General features: G+C 34.6%; 1 protein-coding gene across 1 annotated transcript; it reads right to left on the reverse strand.

Annotated features, from left to right (window-relative positions):
• Positions 1–1891: 1891 nt before the first annotated feature.
• On the reverse strand, positions 1892–2323 carry LOC116146372. Its single transcript, XM_031431774.1, has one exon. The coding sequence runs from the start codon at positions 2321–2323 to the stop codon at positions 1892–1894; it is 432 nt and encodes a 143-aa protein (XP_031287634.1).
• Between the last annotated feature and the right edge of the window lie 16196 nt (positions 2324–18519).

The raw sequence follows: 18519 nt of genomic DNA on the forward strand, positions 1-18519 counted from the left end.
CATGCTCATTGCAATATTATCCAAAAAATGTATTTTCAAATTCTTTTCCATGATCGCTTCTAATGCATGCAATTGTATAACATACTTGGTTTTGGAATTTCCTAATGAAATGCAAGAATGATTCAAATGCATCATTTTTGTGCACAAGAAATAACACCCATGTAAAACGTGAATAATCATCAACAATCAAATAGTGCTCACCTCCTAGACTAGTTGTCCTTATGGGACCACACAAATCCATATGCAACAATTGTAAAGGTCTAGCAGTTGATACAACATTCTTTTGTTTAAAACAAACACGAGTTTGTTTTGCCTTTTGCACATGCACCACAAACATGATCCTTTTTAAAAACAAGTTTAGGCAAACCATGCACTAAATCTCTTTTTGAAAGCTTTGCAATAACTTGCTTGCTTGAATGACCTAATCTTCTATGCCAAAGCCAACTATCTTCACCTTTTGTGGACAAAAGACAAAGATCTTTGGATGCAATTTCACACACATAAGCAATATAAACATTTTAATTTCTATGACCTATAAATGGAATGCTATTGGTGCAAGAATCAACAACTTCACAACACATGGATTGGAATAAAACTTTGAAGCCCTTGTCACTCAATTGACTAATACTCAATAGATTATGCTTCAATCCATCTACAGGCAAAACATCATGAATAGTTAGAGACTTGTTAAAATAAAGCCAATGCCAATGACTCTTCCTTTTGGGTTATCACGAAAGTGGATGTTTCCTACATTCTTTGGCTTCAATGAGATGAATATATACGTACCTTTTGGTACTCAAATGGTCTTGGTCCGTGGGAGTTAGTTTCAACCATTCCCTTAGGAATCTAAAACCTTTTTACTACAAAAGGCTTGCCTTTCCTAATAGAACATTTGTGTGTGCTATGACCAACGTACTTGCAAAAACCACATTTACTAAAAGATGCATTTGGTTTAATGGATGGCTTATGCGTTTTGGTAAAAGGTTTTTCATTTGAAAACATGTTATAGCCTAAACTTTCTTTGTTAAAAGCACATCTTTGTGAAGCAAGCATTTCATCAAGTCTTTTGTTTCCTAAAGTGAACTTACTCAAAATCCCTTTAGTATTTTCAAGCTCCTTTTTGAAACTAATGGTTTCATTTTGAAAATCCATACAAAATAATTTCAAAACATCAATTTCTTTACTCAAGAGGATTTTATCACATGCTGCACAATCAAAATCATCTTTGAGTTGCTCATGTTCACTTAAAAGCTTTTCATGATCACTCAAAAGTTTTTCATGCTCATTTTTCAAAGTACTTGCTTTTTTCTTTAAAACATGATTTATCAAAGACACTTTTTAATATTCTTCCATTAATGATTCAAAAGCACATTGTAATTCCATGAAACAATAGTGTACAAAGTCATTTACCTCAAATTCAAAGTCTCCTTCCGAATTGCATCCATTGGCCATGAAGCAAATGTTGGCTTGCTCTTCATTTGACTCATTTTCATCGCTTGAGTCATCACTTCCACTCTATGTGGCTGCAAGAACCTTCTTCTTGTAGAATTTGTCATTTTTGTCCTTCTTCTTCCATTTGGCTTTGGGACAATCTTGATGAATATAGCCCGACTTCTTACACTCTTGGCAAATGATATCCGATTTACCTTTTTCCTCTTCATTTCTTAGTTTGAACCTTTGGAAATTTCTTCCTTTGAATCTTTTGTTCCTTCCAAGAAACTTAGTGAACTTTCTTATCAAGAAGTTGATTTCATCTTCTTCCATAGAGGAATCAACTTCATCTTCTTCATTTATCGTCTTGAGGGCAATCTCTCTCTTTGGTTTGCTTTCATCTTCTTTGGCTTTTTCTTCATCTCAATAGTGAACAAGCTACCGATAAGCTCATCCATTTTCATTTGGTGAGATCTTTGGATTCTTCAATCGCGGTCACCATCATTGTCCAAATTTCTGGCAATGAAGGAAGGATTTTCTTTACAAGCTCAAGAGTTTCAAAACTCTTTCCAAGACCCTTGAGGTTGTTTATCAAGTTGGACAACCCTGTGTATATGTTGGTGATGGTTTCTCTGGTTTTCATCTCAAATAGCTCATAGTCACAGAATAGAATCTCGATCTTTGATTCCTTCACTTGACATGTTCCTTCATGAGTTGTTTGAAGAATTTTCCATGTATCTTTGGCAGTTTTACATGCCGAAACTCTTCCAAACTCTGTAGAATCAGGAGAACAAAACAATAAGTTAAGAGCTTTGTCATTTATACTTAATTTCTTTTTATCTTCAATGGTGTAGTCATCTTCCCTTTTTGGAAGACTTGAATTAGGGTCCATGGGAACGTAGTTCCCTTATACTACTATTTTCCATAAATTGTAATCTATGGACCTAATATGAAGTCTCATCACACTACAAAACAATAAGGGTCTTGTAGTGTAATGATCTTCATTAAACATAGGTGTTGATGTACTAGTCATATTTAGATCGATTAACTCTTGAAACCGTTAAGTTTTCTACACAAAAGCCGAAGCTCTATTACAAATTGTAAAACCCTATATGGCAAACTATTCCTAAAGGGGGTGAATAGGAACTTATAAAGATAATTGCGAAATAAAAACTTTCACCAACCAACCAAGTTAAGAGCTCAAAACAACAACAAAGATAGACAATAAATGAGAATGATGTTGAACAATAAGGATAAACAATGTTAAGCAATAAATGAAAGAAAGTTATAAATATAAGCAATGAATGATTGCAAATGATGATAATGCTTCAAGTAAATACGAAAGGAATAATAAATGAGTTGAGATAGAAGAAATGCTTAGAGATTTATAGTGGTTTAGAGCTATATCCATAAGCCTCCTGCATCCACTTCTTCAAGGCAACCTCCTTAAAGTTCCACTAGAATCAGATTTCACCCTTCACACTAGATTGAAAAGATTTGGCCTCTTACAATAGTTTGACAGGATTTCACCTCTAAATTTATAGGATTTTGCCCACAAGATATTTGAATAAAAGTATGTGAATGATTGTCTCTTAATCTAGCCTTAAACACATAATAAGAACAATAATCTCAAAGGTTTACAAATGAGTACAAAAGAGTGATGTTTTGATTTGGATTGTCTCTTTCCTTGAAGCAAAGAGTCATTGCTACTATAAAACCTAGAGGAACGGGTGTTCCACCATCATGAATGGTTAGTCCTTTCATAACGATTGCTCTTATAGCTTTAGGGTTTCTAGAATTATCGTTCCACCATTGCTAACGGTCATTCCACCACGGGTAATGGTTGGTTCATTGGCTCCTTAGAAAATCCATAAAATTCCATAAGCATGCATGACTTCCTAGAATGATGACGTTCTGCCAAGAACAATCTTTGAGTGGGAATAGTTATTCCACCATGAGGAATGACTGTTCCACTTTAAATAAATGAACTTCAACTTGATCTTCAAGGCTTGTCTTCCAAGATTTGTCAAAGGCATGAAACGATTGAATTCTGAGTACTTTGAACTTTTGACTTTTAACTTGAATGGAGCAAGCGTACTTCTTGGTCATGACGTTGTGAGCGACTTGACTTCATTTTAGGTAAAAGCATGCATGATTAGGGCTATGACTAGAGCCGAGTCGTCCACGAGTGGCTCGGGCTCAGGTCGGGTCAAGCTCGAGATCAGATCGATATTTCTTAAGCCAATCTTGAACTTGAGCTGATCTCGAGCCAGTTATGGCTCTGCTCAAGAGCCTACATGAGCTTGATAGGATATATATGTAAGTTTTTGCAATTATGAGGGGCTTTACGTAATTTTTTATTTTGCATATAAAATTGAAAAAATTGTAGAAACCTAACTTCTTCTTCTTCCCTTACCAACTCATTTCTCCTTCTCATTCTTCTTTTTCACTTTCTTCTTTCTTCTTTCTTCTCCTTCTTTTTTTTTTTTTTTCTATTCTTTGAAAAAAGGCAACAAAGTTGATTGATGACACCTTAGATCTACTGTTTTTATTTCCTTCTTCACGTTTTTTTTCCCTAAATGACTTTTTGTGTTGATTAATGGTGTTAGGGGGCTGTGGTCATTTGGTTCTTTGGTTGTGAACTATTGTGGTGTTTTTCTTGATAGATTGTTGGAAAGGTGGGGTAGTGGTGGTTGATGGCTTGAAGAGGCTGGTTAAGGGTGGTTCAAGAAGGACATCATGAAATGGTTTGGGAGCTGCCCACCAGCTATTTGGGAAAATGCCTCATCCACTCCCCAATTTTCTTTTATGTTTGGTTTCTTTTGGGCTATTGATTGTTGTGTACATGTCGAGCCAAGTTTGATTAGCCCAAAGCTCGGCTCAGCTCGGCTCGATAATAGCCCTATGCATGATCATATGGAACGTTGTCGTGCTAAGAGGAACGTGTATCTGGGCAACTCTATGAAGCTAGGAACGGTCTTTCCTTCATCTTGCATGATCGTACCAACTGGGAAAATTGTATTTTGTTTTTGGTTAACTTCTTGTCATACCTTTGCATATTTGTTAAAAACCAATCAACTCTTTGGTTATTTTTAGCACATCAAAACACATGAGGGCTCAACAAAGACTTTTAATTGTGTCAATTTCAATAGATGGTTGGAAAGGATTTTTGACACCTTGTATGTCATAAACCTTATAGAATAGCTCACATACCCAAAACCTGAGTCAGCTACTAAACATCATCAACAATTTCTACACACTTTGAAAAAGGCAACAAGGTATGTTACCATACTATTCTAAGTACATTATCAAATGAGTACTATGAAATCTACCGCCCTTTTAAAAAGGTGCTTGAAATATAGGAAAACATGATAAAGAAATACGCTACAAATGAAAATGGTGTAAAATCATTTTAAGTAGGAGTTAGGTCAACAATGCCCTACTAGATGTGATGAAGTGATCATGATAAACAAGTGAAAATAATTGATCTAGTACAATATTACCTTGAAGAAATGACAATTGAGTGTTTGATGATTATTTATGATCTCATCTCACTAATGCTTTCGTATAATTATATAGAATCTTTTATTATTATTATTATTATTATTATTATTATTATTATTATTTAATCACTTTCATTAGTTGAAAATTGTTCAAAGTTATGAATTTTAAAGAAAATTCTCATGCACAACATTTTGGTTTAAATCTAGAATTTTGTTGGATCACATATTTTGTCGTTCAAAATTTTAGATTAAAATATTTTAATTGAATTTTTGTCTTTTATTATTAATCGACATTGAACAATTTATCTAATTAGGTCTTAATGAGTGTATTTTGATAAGGTCTCTACTAGGTTTTCATGAGTTTATTTTACTGAGGTCTCCATGAAGACACAAACAAAACAACTTGATTAAATAATTTATCAAACACCTCCATCCATTAAGCTTGCTTAGAATAGACATAAAACTACCTTTATAGCATCATCTTAGGAAAATTTTTTACTGCTTCAACATAACACCTACCTAATTAAGCCTCAATAAAATAGAGATCTACAATAGATTCCTACATTCGTGAAATCTAATCTCAATAATGGTTTCTTTTTTTTTTTTTTTTTTTTTTTTGTGATCAGGGTGTCCGTATTAGCTTGCCCGCTCCTCAACTAATCCCTCAGAACCCTAAAGTTGACAACCAGGTAAGCCCCTCAGGGCCACCCATATTACAGCCTGTGGAAACTTGAACTTGTAAGTAAGTGATCAGGTTCACGCAATGGAAAAAACTTAATGTTAAAACGAAAAGATCACTTACACGAACCAAGATCCAAGTACAGATTATAACGTTTTCATGCATAAGCTAAAACGTGAGACAAAATCTATGTAAAAACAAATCCATACAAGGATTTAGTTCATGCCCACATTTGGAGGCTCCTCCAAATATCTCTGTCTTTGCTCACAAACACTATTCATAATACTATTCATCAACACTGTTCACCGGCTACTGTTCATAGACATTGTTCATCGTATTTCTTTGCTAATCAATCCAATGTAGGATTGCACTCACTGAAATCCACACGAAGATAATCCGAAGAACCAACAATTTTTTTACTAGAACAATTGCCGGCTTCAAGAATCAAAGATAATGAAAATTGAAAATTTTTCTTCTTCACTTGAAGAAGAAAACGTGAGAGAGAGAGAGAGAGAGAGCTATAGGGTGGCTAGGGTTTTATTTTATAAAAGCTCTTCTTATGTTTTAATTAAGTTGCACTTATATAGTGCAACTAATTAAAACCCTATTCTAATAAGGAATACCCATGGGCACCAACCCAAGCTTACCCTTGCAACCAAACACCGTGTAATTGGTATTTTAAATTAATTAATTATTATTATTATTAAAATCAATTAATATATATAATAATATATTAACATTTAATTAATAATATAATCTCACGTATTTAATTTTAATATCAAATTAAATACAGGCAACAACCTAAGCAAATTTAAATGCACTGCGAGATTACCAAAATACCTTTTTGTCTTGAAAGACAAAAATAACCTTCTCACAAATTGATTCTTAAATTATCTTCTAAGTGTGTGACCCATAGGCTCCTCATCATATCGGCAATGTGTAGTATTGCGATTAACACCAATTAATTGTCTCACCTCACACAAACCAAGATTGGCCCCTAGCAAGGCATCATGGCTACCCAATAGATTCAGATTCAGCGAAATCGTAGCCTATCAATGATATGGTTACCGTGCAATCAAATCCTTTCATCATCTATTGTCTCATCGAGGCTGAGATACATAAATAGTGTCAATCTCAATTATCCTTGATATCTTTGTATTCAATTACTAGACCAATGACTGGAATAATAAATTGGATTAAGCAACAACTCAATCCCACTGTGGCCACAACTTTAGTGTCATTGCCATTCACTGAATTGCACCGTGAGATAAATTCTCCTGTACCTGGGAGTGATGAATCCTTTGTCGATCCACCATAGTCTCGATACACTTCTCAATGTAGCCAATCACTACCGTATTGATAGCTTTGAATAGAACTGCGTTGGGCTAGTGCCAAACTACACCAATTGGTGCACAAGGTGCTTCGGTGATCTCAAGTCTAAGGATCATATGCACCACCATCCATTAGAGGATTTATTCCATAGACACTAGGGTTACCATCCATATGGAATCCTTTGGTGGGTCTATTCAGTAAACTGGCCTACAACAATCACCCATGAGTCGCACCAGGTTCTTGGCAAACAACCTTGACAAGTGAGATCAGTCACTGCATTTCGACAAGGTCGATCAACATTATGATAGCCTTACCGTATTATTTGTGTCCTTGGTCAGAATAATACAAAGGCTACATATATTTCTAGAATGGCCACCATATGTGATCATAGGGTTCTCACTATCAAGATTTGATACACTTGATACCCTCGTCACGGTTCTACCATCCTTAGGACATATATCAATACATATAATATGATTTACGAGATATAGTGGATAATGCCTATTATTGATTAATAAACATTATTACAATGCGTCATTTCCACAATAATTGATTGGCTCTAGGGCCACTATTCCAACAATCTCCCACTTGCACTATAGCCAATCATTCATGTATTTAACATTGAAATACCCAAGTGCCCATCATGCTTATGCTCTAACAGAAACTACAACAGTAGGTTAGTAGGTGCTTTGCAAATCTACACATTCTCTTTCTGATTGATTACTCAAATCAGATTGAATCAACTAAGTAAGTGTTTGGATTACAGTTGAGACCATGGTTCCTTAGCCACAACGATGCCTCCATTGTTATCGCAGTAAAACTTTACTGGATTGCCAATGCTTGGAACCACATCAAGTTCAATAATAAACTTCTTGATCCAAACCGCCTATACAGTTGCATTAAACAATGCGATATACTTAGCATCAGTTGTAGAATCTGCTACACTACTTAGGTTCGAGCTCTTCTAGCTCACTGCAGCTATATTAAGACAAAATATGAACCCGGATTGCAAGCAAAAATCATCTTTACCCATTTTGGAGATTAGCATCACCATATCTTCTTACAGTGAGCTCATCTACCCTCCATAAACCAAGAACAAATCCTTAGTCCTCTTCAAGTACTTAAGGATGTCCATTGACACTCATTCAGTGTTACTCACTTGGATCTGATCGATATCTTCTACAAGTACTGAATGCACATAAGGCATCAATCTGAGTACATGACATCACATTGGTCACTTGGATCCAATCGATATCTACTACAAGTGCTCCATGCACATGAGATATTACTCCGAGCATGCAATCAGAGCATCGCCAACTTGGATTCGCTTGATATACCTTACAAGTGCTTAATGCACATGAGATATCAATATGAGCATACAAGATAGATCCAATTGCTGATGCATAAGGGATTCTCTTCATTCTATCTCTCTTAATGTGAGGTATAGGACACATACCCTTAAAGAGATAGACACCATGTGCCATCGGAAGAGATCCCTTCTTGGATTCTTCCACACTGAATCTCTTCAGTACCTTGTCTATGTACTCCGACTTGGGCTAAGCAAACTTCCTGATCTATCACGATAGATCTTCATTCCGAGAATGTAAGCTGATTCTCCTAAGTCCTTTATGGAGAATCATTTGGATAACCAAGTGTTTACCAACTGCAAGCTCGGTATATCATTCCCGATCAAAAGTATGTCGTCGACCTACAACACCAAGAATGCCACTGCACTTCACTTACTATCTTGTAAACACAAGCCTCATCTTCTTTCTTAATGAAACCAAAGTATTTTATGGCTTCATCGAAACGAATGTTCCAGCTCCTTGAAGCTTGCTTGAGTCCATGTATGGACCTCTGCAACTTGCATATCCTTTTAGCTTGTCTATCCATTAGGTTGTGTCATGTACATATCCTCTTCAAGGTTTCCATTCAGGAAAGCCGTTTTGACATTCATTTGCCAAATTTCACAATCAGGATATGCAACAATCACAAGCATAATCGAGATAGATTTAATTATGACAACTGGCAAAAGGTTTCTTCATAGTCAATACCATGAATTTGTATGAAACCTTTGGCAACCAGTCGTGCATTATAGGTATGCACCTTGCCATCCATGTCAGTCTTCTTCTTGAAGACCCATTTACACCCTATGGGTTTTACCCCTTCAGGTGGATTCACCATAAACCATGACTGGTTCTGGTACATGGAGTCCATCTCAGATTTTATGGCTTTAAGCCATTTAATGAAATCTAGATCCATACAGCTTCATCGTAGGTTCTGGTTCATTGTCTTAGTAGACCAGTACGTCACTATGTTGAGTCACGAGAAAACCATATCTCTCGGGCTCACGACGTACTCTCCCAAATCTACATAGCTCATGTGCTACCTGAGGTGGTTCACTTTGATCCACAAGTTGTGGAGTAACCTCTTCCTGATGTTCAACCACTTCCTATGGCACATCTTGTGGTACTATAACTTCATCGAGTTCTACTTCTTAGAAAAAATTCCTTTTCTAGGAAGACACCAATACGAGCAACAAAAAGTTTTGTGCTCTTCTGGATGGTAGAAATAGTATCCTTTGGTCTCCTCAGGATACCCCACAAATATACTTTCGCGGGATTTTGAGCCCAGCTTGTTCGAAGTCAATTTCTTGACATAAGCTTCGTAACCCCAAATCCTTAGATAAGACAAGTTGGGCTTTTGTCCACTACATTGTTCAATTTCTTGACATAAGCTTCGCAACCCCAAATCCTTAAATAAGACAAGTTGGGCATTCGCCCACTGCATTGTTCATATGAAGTCTTCTCTACAGACCTTGGCAATACACGGTCTAGTGTGTGAGTCGTAGTCTCTAGGGCATAACCCCAAAACTATGTGGGTAAATCACAAAAAACTCATTATGGACCTAACTCCCACATACCTTCAAGTATGTTTAACTCAATTTGCCACATTCAGTGCAGTTGTGACTTTGAGAATATTCTTATTGTCTATTTTTGAAAACATATTATTATGAAACAGTTCCATAGAATATTATTTATACTAAAAGACAATAATCCATTAGTAAAGCAATATTCTTATTTGTCCAAAGTGGACACAAAAAAATTATTTCTAGAAACTGAACAAATATCATAATAATCCACAAGTTCCAAGTAACAAGCCCGTAGGCAAAATCAAACAATAATCCTACAGCTAATGCAGCATCATATGCTCCATCTCTAACTGGTAGGTCCACATTTCCCTCGGCGAGCAATCTACTATGTCGTAGTCCCTGCACATTAGAACAAATCTAAGTACCACATCCTGTTTCAATGACCTAATTAGATGTTGACGAGAGAAGTTAATCTTAACAAAGAACATACCTGAGGAAGAAGTAATATTCTTCTTCCTTTTTGCTAGAAAGGCCTTGCAATGTTTCCTCCAATGGTTGTGCTTCCCATAGTGAGGACAAACACCCTTCCTATCTATAACAGTTCCTTTCAACAACTTCTGAGCCCTTACCTTCTCACTTGAGTTGGCTTCAACCAATGTCAATGTTTCTGACATTCTCATACCTGACTCAATAGCATTCAACATATCCAAAAGCTTGGAAAAGGGTATTTTTCTTATCATCCTCAATGAAGTCATAGACAAATTGAGAGTAAGAATCTAGCAAAGACTGTAATATTAGGTCTATTGCTAAACCTTCATTAAGTTTGCATCCCAAAATCTCAAGCTTGTTCATATACTCGATCAACTTGAGTATATGATCGCCAATTTTGGTACCCTCTTCCATCCTACATCTGAATAATGACTGAGACACCATATGCCTCTCATTTCTTAGAAGAAAATTATGAATAGAAGCCAAGTCTATTTTCTGGCATTGTTGTCGCAATAATGGTGTCATTGATGCAAGCACAATGTATCTAGTCATTTTTGCTTTCGCATCATGTGTATGCTTCACATATACATACCCAGACTCATGGATAGAACTATCAGTAGACTTTGGTGACAAAGCCTACTCAATGGTGTATAATCTATCGCTTGACTGAAGTATATCATTTATACTTCTATACCAGTCAACAAAATTCTCAACATTCCATTTCTCTCCCAGTTTGATGATTTGTCGCAGTGATGTTTGGATCATTTTGCTCAATTAAAGTGAATCTACAAGTGCAAAATAAAGCAAAATTATCATTTTTATTTTAATATGGTCTTTTATTGAAAATGCTCCCGCTATTTTCCTCAAGCTAATGGCCCTCACAATTAACTCGGGAAAGCCCGTTGGCTTTCCTAGTGGACTAAGATCCCATCTGGCCCATTTCAAACCTTCACTTTGGCAAACAAGCCAAAATGGGTTGATTAGGTAGGCCAACAAACTTAATCCACACCAATTGATAACTCCCATTGCCAACCTCAAATGTGAAGTAAGCCAGCAGGCCAATCACACAATACAATGACCAAAACCATTGTCCTCAAGTGTGATTCTCAGTATCAGTAGAGTGGACACTACATGTCGCCACATACACATAACAAGTGTACTTCTCTACTATGCATATGACATGTTTATCAACCTTCTCTTTGGCGAAGAAGCAAAACAGTCATTTTAAGTTGACCCATCACCATTAAGGAAAACTCCAATAAGCTTCAACCTCCTACTGGTAGAAGTGTACCCTTCGCTTTGGCGAACAAGGTTCTAACGAATAGTGGTCTGATTAAACCATGGTGATGGAAGGCATACATGACTTAATATACTTTATTTGAGGGTTTTATCTTACATCTCACCAATTTATTATCTTTGTTAGAGTGTCATTTTATCGGCATGTTATTAAACATTCAACCTTAGCATGTATTCTAAACAAAATTAAACGTGCCGGTACATGGCCCACTAAAACCAATTTCCTCGAGCCTAAAGGAATCAGTTGGTCAACCTAGGGTTTAAAAGTTAATCTTGGGTCTTCAAGTTATTCCTCTTCATAGCTCATTCGTTTCTTCTACTCGATTATTACAAAGAATTTTATTATAAAAATCCTATTCTAATTTACATCAATAAAATAGAAACCTCGCGTTACATATGAGGGGAGTGAGATGAGAAGAAGAAATACATGGAGATAAGAGGGAGAGAGGCAGGATAGGCAAGTCCTCTTTGTTTATAAAATTCCAAACAAAATACAATAAACAATAAACAATAGCTTTAAAGCTCATGTACCGAGCACCAAGCAATTATCAAACAAGAACATTGCATGCATTCAAAAACAATCAATTTTTGAATCGGGTGGGTTGAAATATCAAGTTACCCTCTTAAATGTGTAGAATGAATATTGGCTTTAAAGGTTCAAAAACTATAATTTAGCCCCTGTGCGAAAAACGAAAAGCAAAAATGGAACAATAGGTTTTGTAATGCCCACATCGAGGTACGTAGCTTTACTTATGCCCTTATACCCTTAGTTGAATTTTGTTAAAGTTATTTTGAAAAAAAGTGTGAAGAAAATGCCTTAAAATTTCATTAGGGGTAAAATGGTCTTTTCACTCAAAATTAGTTGAAATTGTGGGGAGTGAAAAGAGATAGAATTTCATGGAGAATGCAATAAAATGAGGGCATTATGGTAATTGACTAAGGGACATAGATGAAATTTCATAGAAAGTGCAAGGGCAAAATGGGAATCTATAAATAATATTATGTTATATCAAGAATTAAAGAGTGAAACCCTAGCCACTTTTTCTCCTCTTTCACGCCACTTACCACCCAAATTCTCTCAATTTCTTCAATTCTTTTTCAAGGGAAATTCATAGATTTTGGATAATTTTTAGTGGATTTTCAATCCCAAACATCCTTAGGTAAGATCCTTGAACTAAGAAGTGAGTTTTAATTTTTAAAGTGTTGAATTTTGATGATTTGTGTTCATAGGATTTAAGAGAGAGAGTTGGATCAAAGAAGATTATTAGAGTGTTGGATTGCTCACATCTAAGGTAAGTAAATCCTACCCTAGTTATGATTTTAAGTAATATTGTGTAGAGAATTTCTTTTATGCATATATGTGTTTTACATGAAGAATTGTTGATGGATTTGGTGATGAATGATGATTAGAACTTATCCATGAGAAGTAGTGTTGGTGTATTTGATATTTGATGTGAGTTTGGATGAAATTTGGAAGAATTGGAGTGGAAATTTTGGAGTGTATATTTTGGACAGGTTTGGCGTTAAAGATAGAAGATTTTATACCAAATTTTTTGTAGCCTAGAAAAGAGGTAGAAATGTAGCCAAATTAGAGTTAATTTGTGCACATGAATTTTTTGATGAAATGTCAAAGAGAAGTGCATGTATGAGTATGGTTATGGGTTACTTTGGATTGAGTTTGTAGATGGTAGAGAATGACATGTTTGCATTCTACATTGCATTATTGCATCTAAACATGTGAATTTAGAAAGAATTATAAGCATGAAACCATCTACATGCATACATACTCATAAGAGCATGAAAAAGCGCTAAAGAATGTTAAAGAGTAAATAGAAAGAAATGAGAATATTAAAGAAGATCAAATCTGAATTTTTATTTAAAGAAGTGTAAAAAGATAAAAAGAAGAAAAGGTTGTTGCGATGGGGAGCCCATGAGTGACATAGCCCCACATGTACGCCACCTTTAGTGAGCAGCCTCAGAATTTAGAAAGAAGAATTGTACAGTCCGTTAGAAGTGCGTGTGGATGTGGACTGTACCCAGAATTAGAGAATACACTCACATGGCCAGGGTTCCAAATTCATGCCTCAACCGAGTCCGATCAGCAAGAAAGAACGAAAAGAAAGAATAAAAAGAAAGAAAGAAAGAAAGAAAAGAAAGAATAGAAAATAAAAGAAAGAATAGAAAGAAAGAATAAAAAGAAAGAAATACAGAAAATAGAATAAGAAAAATAGAAAAGAAAATACACATTTTATGCATTTGTGCATTTGCATCATATATATGCATAATACCATGCCCATTATCTTGAGTAGTGGGAATTAGAATAGAGAAAGAACAGAGAAAAACAGAGAAAGACTAGAGAAAGAACAAAGAAAGAACATAGGAAAAAACAGAGAGAAAAACGGAGTAAGAATAGAGAAAGAATAGAGAAGAATGGGGACATGTGAAATAAGAAAAGAAATTCAGAATTTAAGCAACGGAGAGAGAAGGGTAGCATAGCGGGTTTACTTACTGAGCAATTAGTGCTCACCCCGTTGTTTTTAATGTTTTTGTAGGTAATAGGTGAGATGCGGTCACTTGGAACATCACGTAGAGGAAGTGTTGGGCAAAACTGTCAAGTTACTATTTTGAGACTTTATTATATTATGTAAAGATTTGTATATAAAGAAAAATTAAATATGGGCCCATAATATTATCTAAAGATTTGTATATATATATATATATAAGCAAATATATATATATATAGTGAGTTTTACTGTTATTTTATGAGTATACTAGCTAGAAAGAAAGTATTACAGGTTTCTTGTCATGGTGAAGAAATTCTTCGCCCTGGCGAAGTTCATATACACATGGTTACTGCGGCAAAGTTTTATTTCGCTGCAGCGACCATGAACTTCCAGAAAACACAAAACGTTCCAAACAGTTTTGTGCCGTGGCGAAGTTTCATTTCGCTGTGGCGTGATCTACTTTTCAACATGTAGCCGCGGCAAAGATTTATTTCGCGCGGCGAGCGCCGCAAAACTATGAATCGCACAATGATGCCTTTTTGAAGTTTTTCACGTAATGGCACGGATCCAAATCGAATCGAATGCTTAAGCATTCGACCAAGACACCAACCAACCAATATATCATCCTATCAACACGCTATTAATTCAATTAATCATTCGAATCATCTAATTAACAGAATTTTACAAATTTAAAAACAACCAATTTATGCATCAACATGTTATCAATCAAATATACATGTTATCAATCATCGATTAAACATTATAATCTGGTACCCAAGGCTCTGATACCACTGTAAATGATTAGGTTCGCACAGTGGAAAAAACGTAATGTTAAAACGAAAAAGATCACTTACACAAACCAAGATCCAAGCACAGATTATAACATTTTCATGCATAAACTAAAATGTTAAATAAAATTTGTGTAAAAACAAATCAATATAAGGATTTAGTTCATACCCATGTTTGGAGGCTCCTCTGAATATCTCTATCTTCGCTCACAAACACACTGTTCATAGCACTATTCACCAGATACTGTTCATCGACACTATTCACCATATTTCTTCGCTAATCAATCCAATGTAGGATTGCACTTATGGAAATTCACATGAAGATAATCCGAAGAACCAACAATTGTTTTGCTAGAACAATTTCCGGCTTCAAGAATCAAAGATAATGAAAATTGAAAATTTTTCTTCTTCACTTGAAGAAGAAAACATGAGAGAGAGAGCTATAGGGTGGCTAGGATTTTATTTTATAAAAACTCTTCTTATGTTTTAATTAAGTTGCACTTATATAGTGCAACTAATTAAAACCCTATTCCAATAAGGAATACCCATGGGCACCAACCCAAGCTTACCCTTGCAACCAAACACCATATAATTGGTATTTTAAATTAATTAATTATTATTATAATTAAAATCAATTAATATATATAATAATATATTAACATTTAATTAATAATAACAATTCATTTAAATATATGCATACATATATTATCACACATATTTAATTTCAATATCATAATTAAATACAGGCAACAACCTCAACAAATTTAATTGCACTACGAGACTACCAAAATACCATTTCATCCTACAAGACAAAAATACCCTTCTCACAAATTGATTCTTAAATTATCTTCTAAGTGTGTGACCCATAAGCTCCTCATCATATCAGTAGTGTGTAGTATTGCGATTAACACCAATTAATCGTCTCACTACACACAAACCAAGATTGGCCCCTAGCAAGGCATCATGGCCACCCAATGATTCGGATTTAGCGAAATCGCAGCCTATCAACGATATTGTTACCATGCAATCAAATCCTTTCATCATCTATTGTCTCATCGAGGCTGAGGTACAGAAATAGTGTCAACCTTAGTTATCCTTGATATCTTTGTATTCAGTTACTAGACCAATGACCGGAATAATAAATTGACTTAAGCAACAACTCAATCCCATTGCGGCCACAACTTTAATGTCATTGCCATTCACTGAATTGCATCGTGAGATAACTTCTCCCCGTACCCAAGAGTGATGATTCCTTTGTCGATCCACCATAGTCTTGATACACTTCTCAATGTAGCCAATAACTACCATATTGATAGCTCTAAATAAAACTACGTTGGTCTAGTGTCAAACTACACCAATTGGTGCACAAGGCGCTCTGATGATCTCAAGTCTAAGGATCACATGCACCATCATCCGTTAGAGGATTTATTCCATAGACACTGGGGTTACCATTCATATGTAATCCTCTGGTGGGTCTATCCAATAAACTTGCCTGTAGCAAGCAACCATGTGTTGCACCAGGTTGTCGCCAAACAACCTTGACAAGTGAGATCAATCACTGCCTTTCAACAGGGTTGTTCAACACTATGATAATCTTACTGTATTATCTATGTTCTTGGTCAGAATAATACTGGGGCTATAGACATTTCTAGAATAGCCACCATATGTGATCATAGGGTTCTCCTTATCAAGATTTGATACACTTGATACCCTCGTCACGATTCTACCATCCTAAGGACATATATCAATACATATAATATGATTTACGTGATATATTGGACAATGCCCATTATTAATTAATAAACATTATTACAAAGAGTCAATTCCACAATAATTGATTGGCTCTAGAGCACCTACTGCAACAGAATTCAGAAGCTCATGGAACCTCCTTTTACTCTTTAACCATCAGGCCACCCAGTGGTAGTTCTCATTAATAGTTTTTCCTTTACATATAATATTTATGTGCTTTATTCATTTAACTCAAATACCTTTTACACTATCATTTAATTTACTGGCTTTATTGATGAGAGATTGTTGCTCATAGTTACCTTGGACTTTGGTTTCGAAGCTTAAACAAGATATAAAACCAACCGAGAGATAACATTGAGTTATTTCGAGGAAACTCAATACTCCCTCTTTTATCTCTAATAATTTTTTTCCCTCTTTTATTTCTAAAAACGTGTATTTATAATGAATACAATTACTAGAGATATATACTAATAAGGAAGCATTATATACATCATAATTAAGATAAAACCCATTAGTATCCTAATCTAATATTATTTATTAAACTATTTATATTAACATAATAATAAATTTAAAAAAAATCTAGAATACAAAACAGTTATCCAATATCAAAATAGATTATGTTACGTGACTAGTAGAACCAAACACAAAATCAACAAACAGATAAAATAAGGTTATCTCAAGGGAACCCAATACCAACATTATAAAACATGGATACTTTCTCTGATAATTTATTTCATTGTTTTATTTCTAAAAACATGTAATTATAATGAATACAATTTCTACAGATAAATACTAGTTAGGAAACATTATATACATCATAATTAACATAAAACCTATCATTATCCTAATCTAATTTGATTTATTTAAACTATTTATATTAACCTAATAATACATAAAAGCAAACATATCTAGACTATAAAATAATCATCCATTATCAAAATGGATACATAACAGGCCTCTCCTCTTGAAAGAATCTTTGTCCTCAAGAATCCTTTTTGGTAACTCTTGTTAATAGTTTTTCCAATCTCTAAAACAAATTGAGGTGGGCGGGTAAAGGAACCAAAACCGGCTAGTTTCGATTCCTAAATGCTAGAACTGGAACCTGAAACACAGGTTTCAGTTCCAATTCCGGGTACTCGAGTTAGTTTTCATTATCCCCATTTTTAAAAAAAATGACAAATACCTCTAAAAACTATAAATACACCCATAGATATTTATAAAAATTACAAATACACACAAAAATTACAAATTAAGGTAGCTGTCATTCTTGTGGTGACAGGCTATCATTTTTTTAATATACAAAATTAAAAAAACATATTCTTTTATAAATTTACAAAAATTAAAAAATATATTAGTACTAATAAAATATCTGTCTTTTATAATAAATTTTTATATAATGATTTTTGGATGATTAATACTTCAATTGCATGCAATAATTTGTTTTCTTGTTCTAGAGAACAAATATATAAGAATGTTTTACATAAATATATTGGAGGAAATTAACTAGAGATGAAAAGTATTATAAACTAAAGATATTTTAATATTTAAATTTATAAATAATTAACAGACTAATAATTCAACAATTAAAAATGATATATAAATAAAAATAATTGAACAATATTAAAGAAGAAGAAAGCAACATAAAAGTTTTAGCTGTTCATAGTTTGCAAAGAACAGCAAATCGTCCCACTAAGGGTTCAATACACATTCCCTCCAGTAGCCAAAATTTCAACATTGACCACCCGAACACCTTGAGTTGGATTCGCCTTCAAAACAATTTGAAAAGTTTCAATTTCTTAAAGGTGTGGTTTCTCTTCTTCTTCCCTTTTCCCCTTCCTCCTCCTCATAGATGAAACATTTACATGTTTCGTCCTTA

The sequence above is a fragment of the Pistacia vera genome, unplaced genomic scaffold (assembly GCF_008641045.1).
Source record: "Pistacia vera cultivar Batoury unplaced genomic scaffold, PisVer_v2 Contig477, whole genome shotgun sequence".
Taxonomy (NCBI): domain Eukaryota; kingdom Viridiplantae; phylum Streptophyta; class Magnoliopsida; order Sapindales; family Anacardiaceae; genus Pistacia; species Pistacia vera.

Excerpts from the sequence above, each read along its gene's own strand:
- LOC116146372 (XM_031431774.1), bottom strand. The coding sequence starts at position 2,323 with ATGGACCCTAATTCAAGTCTTCCAAAAAGGGAAGATGACTACACCATT.